Source organism: Hevea brasiliensis, chromosome 16, assembly GCF_030052815.1.
Source record: "Hevea brasiliensis isolate MT/VB/25A 57/8 chromosome 16, ASM3005281v1, whole genome shotgun sequence".
NCBI lineage: Eukaryota > Viridiplantae > Streptophyta > Magnoliopsida > Malpighiales > Euphorbiaceae > Hevea > Hevea brasiliensis.
Window position 1 is genome coordinate 20,927,524 of NC_079508.1, and position 6,458 is coordinate 20,933,981.

The 6,458-nt window shown below is 27.9% G+C and overlaps 1 protein-coding gene across 1 annotated transcript; it reads left to right on the top strand.

Moving 5' to 3' along the window:
- Nucleotides 1–2,602: 2,602 nt before the first annotated feature.
- Nucleotides 2,603–3,315, top strand: LOC131174817 (uncharacterized). The gene is made up of 2 exons (XM_058138833.1): nucleotides 2,603–2,812; nucleotides 2,913–3,315. Exons 1-2 carry the CDS (start codon nucleotides 2,632–2,634, stop codon nucleotides 3,032–3,034), a joined length of 303 nt encoding a protein of 100 aa, XP_057994816.1. The 5' UTR covers nucleotides 2,603–2,631; the 3' UTR covers nucleotides 3,035–3,315.
- The last annotated feature ends 3,143 nt before the right edge of the window (nucleotides 3,316–6,458 follow it).

Here is a 6,458-nt window from a genome sequence, read left to right on the forward strand (position 1 = left end):
CACCATAATTTTGGGTCCTTTTTCTTTCTCCAATTGGCGAAATCTATTTATAAGTCTTCGAATATTTTGAGTTTATGTATATCATTAGTATCATTATCATGAGAGTAGTTGCAAGTTGATGTGATTAAATGAAACCAATATCTTTGCAAATTCAATGATATTCATATAGGTTAAGATAAAATGATTTTTCTTTTTTTTTTTCATGTTTAATATTGATGCATTCGATAACATTTAGGATAATCAATATCATTTTTTTTTTTAAAAAAAGTGCATTTTACATGTGATTGAATGAGATTTTAATTTTCTCAGGCTAACTTAGTTTAAATATAGGCTAATTATAATTTTTTTGTCTGATAAAAATATCTTTATATGCATGATTTTTTGTTTATTTTTTAGTTTATTAGACAATCCTTGCTAAGGTGTTGATTTCGCCCAAAAGGTTATAAGAAAGTCTAATTATATTTTTGCATATATTTATGTGAGAAGTCTCTCATTATTAATTTTAAATTGTTATATTTTAAAATTTTAAAATAACAAAGACAAGTGGAAGATATGAAATGGAAAGGGAAAAAGAAAAAACAATTTGACTACTTGAGAGTATTAATTATATAATTATTATGAATTAATTAAAAATGCATGATTAAATTTATATTTATATTTAATATATAATGTATTTATAATATATATAATGCAATCTATAAATAAAAAAAAATACTTATTAAATATATTAAATAATAAATTAAATGGATTTTAAAATTATTTTTTATTAAACAATATGGCAACATAAAATTTCAAAATATCAATACAATGGAAATGAAAATTTTGTAGCGATAATGCACTAAACTATAAAATATATTTTAGAAATTATCCTATTTACTAATTTTAAAAATAATTAACTTTTATATTAATCTAGCTTTGCAACCTTATAATGCAGGGTAACATTATTTTAAATTACAAAAAAATATAATATAGACAAATAAAACTTAATTAAAAAAAAACTAAAATATAAAAATTTAAATGAAGTTAACTGAATGAGCTAACTTGCATTTACTACTATTTTGTTTTAACTTTAAACAAAATAAAATATCCTTACATTTAAAAGAATATAAAATAAAATTTTAGTGTTATCATAAATTACATTTAAAAAATATTTATGCATATCTTAATTTATAAGTAATTTTATTAACAATAATACATTGTGATTTGATGGTGAATAATTTTCAAAAAAAAAATCGAAATTTGAGCACTGTTATAATTAGAATTTTAAAAAATTAGGATTATATATATATATATATATATTAATAAAAAAATGTAAAACTTTCAATTATTGGTTTTAGAGAAATACATGACTAAGTATTTATAAAAGGCCACATGCTGGTCAAGCTTTAAATATTTTATAAATTAGTAATTAATAGTCTAATTAAAATTTACTACCTATTATTTTTTTAATTTTAATATTATATTAAAAGATTATAAATAGTAATTTTTTTTTATAAATTTACTTTATAAGGCGACAGTATCAGCCATGCACAATCTTTATTTTTTAAATAAAATTTTTTCTTTTAATGCACAGACAATCATTTAATTACAATAAGCAATTTTAATTTTTTTTTACAAATTTCTAAAATCGATCAAATAGAGCTCTTGGCAAAACGTACCCTAATGAAGTAAAGAAATCTAATAGAAAATTTGATCTGTTATTTTCTGTTAATTATTTAGATAAGAAGTCAGATCGGTATATTTACACTTACAATTAAGATCTTACTATCCCTGGCATACTCGCCATCCTGAACACACCTAAAGAAAAAATTATACATATTTCTAATATGTTTAAATTAAATAAAATCAACTTAACGCTGAAATAACTTTTGATTTTAAAAATTATAAGTGATTAATCGAATACGTATTTGAGAAATAATAAATGTATATTCAATATTTTTCTAATTTTTGAATATTCATGATCGTAATCGGTTTCTAGAATAAGCTATGAACAAAGTTAAGTTATTATTTTATGTACAATAATAAGCAGCTCCATTAATGCATGTCCATTGAAAACAAAAACGTTATTATTATTATTGCTATTAATTTTTTTAATTGAAGGGTGCACATGATTGGAATTAAAATATTAAATTTCAATAGTGAGCCTATGTATGTGGATCTCACAATAATAATAATAATAATAATAATAATAATAATAATAACAATCATCTTAGTTAATTATATCACACAAGTAGATTTTTTTTTCTGATAAAAGAATAAATTTATAATTAACTTTTAAAATTGAGATAAAATGATAAAAATTAAAAGCATGAAATGATATTGTTTTATTCATAAGTCTATTAAATTAAATATTAATTAATTAATTGGAGAAGTCAACTTATGAAATTAAAAGAAGAAAATTATAAATGGCATATGTTTTTAATTTAAAAGTTTTCAAATTATGGGAATACGTTAACATACATCATGAAATTGGCACATGGCCTCTCTCAGCACCTTGACATCATCAATGAGGTGACCTGTTTATCATTTAAAAAAATCTAAAATTGGCACTATATATAACCGTATATGTTAGCTCTGGACGCGTATCCTAATAATTCTCTTTTCATTTGCTTTGTTTCTCCGTTAGCGCAAATGGCGTTTGTCACTGCCAATGCTGGAGTTAAAGTTAATATCAAGAGTCAACCAGATGCGTTCTGGACTCATATTCAACTGTCCACAAATTGGTTTCGTGTTGCCGTTCCTGACCTATATACATCAATAGTATTGCCAGATCCCAGTAACAGTGCGGTGCGCACAGTCACGTATGGCCAAAGTACGTACACGCTCCAAGATATTTCTTTGGTCTTTTATATGTACTTGAAAAGCATGCCAGAATATATATGCTATGATTAACGTGCCTGGTGGTTTTGTAGGTTCTCAGAATATCAAATCCTCGACTGAGCGCATCACTGAAAACAGTCAGACAAAATTAACTTGCACTGTAACTGCCGGTGATATCCTCCAAAAATATAAAGTCAACACCTTCAGGCTATAATACTTTACCCAAATGACAAATGGGTGGAATGGAACTGGACCTACAATTATTTCCCAGAGGACCAAAAAAATGTTATTGACCTTGATGCAGAGATTGCAGAGATTGCAGTGAAGACGCTGGCAAAACTTGATAACTATCTTAAAAAATAGTAGCTCTAAATTGCATGGACGACCTCACAGCATACATATACTAATCTAAATAAAGCAGACTCCTACTCTTATGTATGCTTAATGCTTTACACTTGTTATGCTTATGTATATCTTAATTTAAATAAAATCTAACCTTATGGCTGGTTCATATGGTATTGCTTCGATCCTCTATTTCCTATTTCACTAATCTTATTTTGATTTATTTTGTTTTGCACTTTTTCGAATTACAGTATGAGGTTAAGTTTGTAATTTTGCTATGGTGTGCTTTTTGTTTGTATTTTATATCATTTATGCCCTGCTTAGATAGAGTATGTTAGGATAGCCTATTGGCGTAGGTATTAGTTAGTGTCCTTGTGCTAAATTTTTCCTAATTTTATTATTGAAATTTTGTTTATATAAAAAAATAAAAATTACAAAAATAGTGCCTCATGATTATGCTCTTTTTCAAGTGAGGTCCTGAACTTAAGTTTATAATAAACAGATATCTTATTATTTCACATACCATTAACAAAATGGAACCTTTTACTTATTAATCATTAAATTTTTTTTTTTAATAAAAAAGGTCTTTCTTTGTTATTAGTCTATCTTAACTTAAAATTCTACAATCTCACAATCTAATTTATTTTAACTCAAAATATATATATATACTATTGTGATATTAATAATATTACAAGTGCACAATCTTATTCTTAACTAAAAAAAGCTTCAACAAGTTTTAAATTTTATTTCTATTGTTATTCTTATCAAGAGCGGATTTACTTTAAAGTTAGTAGGGCCAATTGACTTCAAAATTAGGAAAATTATATATATATATATAATTTATATATATATATATATATATAAATTAGGAAAATTATATATATATATATATATATATATATATATATATATATATATATATATATATATATATATATATATATAAATTAGGAAAATCTCATCTAAAAGTCATTAAGAACCCACTCAAAATTAATCATAAAATTAACAATTTATCTAATTTTTTAAAATAATGATTTAAAGTTGAAGTATTATTAAATATAAAAATTTAAATTAAAAATATTTTCTCTATGAATGAAATGCAACATCTTTACACAATTTAAACAAGTCAAGCCATAATTACATCAAAGACAATTTGGAGCACTCACACACCCACGTGTCAAATCCATACTCACACATATATATATATGGGAGCTGATTCCTTATACAGCTCTCTTAGTTTCAACCTCTGCTAGAAAGATAAACTCAATGCTGGACTTTCTCTTAATATCTAAATGCAGGGGTCAGTGAGATCAACTCGAGTCGTGCCTACCTTGACTTATCCAAAATAAGGATCAGGTAACAGCGAGTCAAGTTCCAGCCGCGTCTACTTGTCCTACCCATCTCTATATGCACACCAACTCACACACGCGGCTCCAAATCACTATAAAGCAATAACCACAACAATTTCATCAAATACAAATGCAATACAAGGCATGCCTAGCAAATAACTATGTACATATATCTATAAGTGATGCATGAATATGCCTTAAATACGTAATAATATGGAAATTATAAGTAAAATCAATATCTACTCACAGCACTCCACAAATCACTGTAGCGGCTGGATGGAGGAGGAAGGCTGGTCCAGCTCACCTAAACAATTGCATTACAAACTGATCAATATTTACATAAAATAAAACATTGACAGAGTTAAAGAATAGGCTAAGTTTTGCCGAAAATCTGGTAGAGTTCTCTTAATACCTAGGACCTACCAAACCTGTAAAGTGATGCAAATAACACTTCTAATCACAATTCCCATATCCATATCTCAACAACATCATATGGCCCCTTCTGGGCCCACCAAACTAGGCAAAACCCACAAAGTTAAAAATTTACATTTTAGTCTCTAAAACTAATATTTTATAAAAATTACTCAAATGAGCTCTAAAAATTCTAAAATTTTGCCCTTGTTGTCCTTAACACTGTTAATAAGCTATTACAAAAGGAACCATAATTTTCTAACTACTAATGAATATTTTACGGATTTTTATTCTAAACTCGATACTAGGTAAATAAGGAAACTTATGATTCAAGTTTACCTATACCAACTCTAATGCTTCAAACGCATCGGGGGCGTCTAAAAATGGTGGGATTTTAAACCGATTCGAAAATTGCTCAGGCAGCCTGTCTGCCCAGCCTAAAAATGCAAATTCAAACACTAGTCAAATTTTTGCAAAATGAAGGTACCTACGTGAAGCCCACAACACTAGGGGTTAGAATAAAATTTTTATGAAATTAAATAAACTCATTTAAGGCTTGAAAAATACTGTGAAGTTAGTGGGGCCCATTATAATTTCAGTGTTAGAAAATTTTGAAATTTATATTATCGCGAAGCTTTCACCGAGTGGAGCATGCTAAAATTTTTTGGGCTAAAATTGGACAATTCACCCAATGAAAAATTGTGATCTTGGTGTCTATGGAAAGCTCACGAGGAGTAGAAGGTGTTTGGGATAAGACCCAGTCTGATTGGTGGCCGGATAGGCTGAATTTTGGCTGGGAAGACCGAAAGTCACGCTGCACATGGAGGCTTCTTTGGGCACATTTTCTAGCATCCTGGGATGGCGGCCGATGAGGCGGAGGTGCCTAGGTGGTGCATCGATAAGATGGAGAGGGTGGGGTGGCAGTTGGTCGACGAGGGGAGGAGAGAGGAGAGAGAAAAAGAGGGAGAAAGGGGTGGTGTCGAGGCATGCCCAAGGAGGGGAGAAAAAGAAGGAAAAGGGCTAGTTTGATTAGGCTAGTCTGATTCAGGATACCCAAAAATTAAATTTTTACTGTACCCTTAAACCCAAAACGAGACTTGAAAATTCCGAAAAAATTACTAAAATCTCAGAAAAATTTTTCGAGTCTAAATATATTTTTAAATTTGCCATGTGGTCTTTAAATTAATTTCTAAAAATTAATGAAATTTATTATTTTAAGAAAATCGATTTAATCGATTTTTAAAATTCAAAAAATTTCAAATAAATTTCCATAATATTTAATATAGTAAAATATTAATATTTACATATAAAATAATTATTTAAAAATTAAGGGTGTTACATTCTTCCCTTCTTACAGAAAATTCATCATCGAATTTTATACAAGACAGAATAGAATTATAGGATTACATATTGAACAAGTACCGGTACTTATTGCGCATGTCCCGCTTTGATTCCCTGGTGCATTCTTCCACTAACAGGCTCCTTCACAAAATCTTAACCATAGGGATCTGCTTTGACCTTAGCTACCTCATTTGA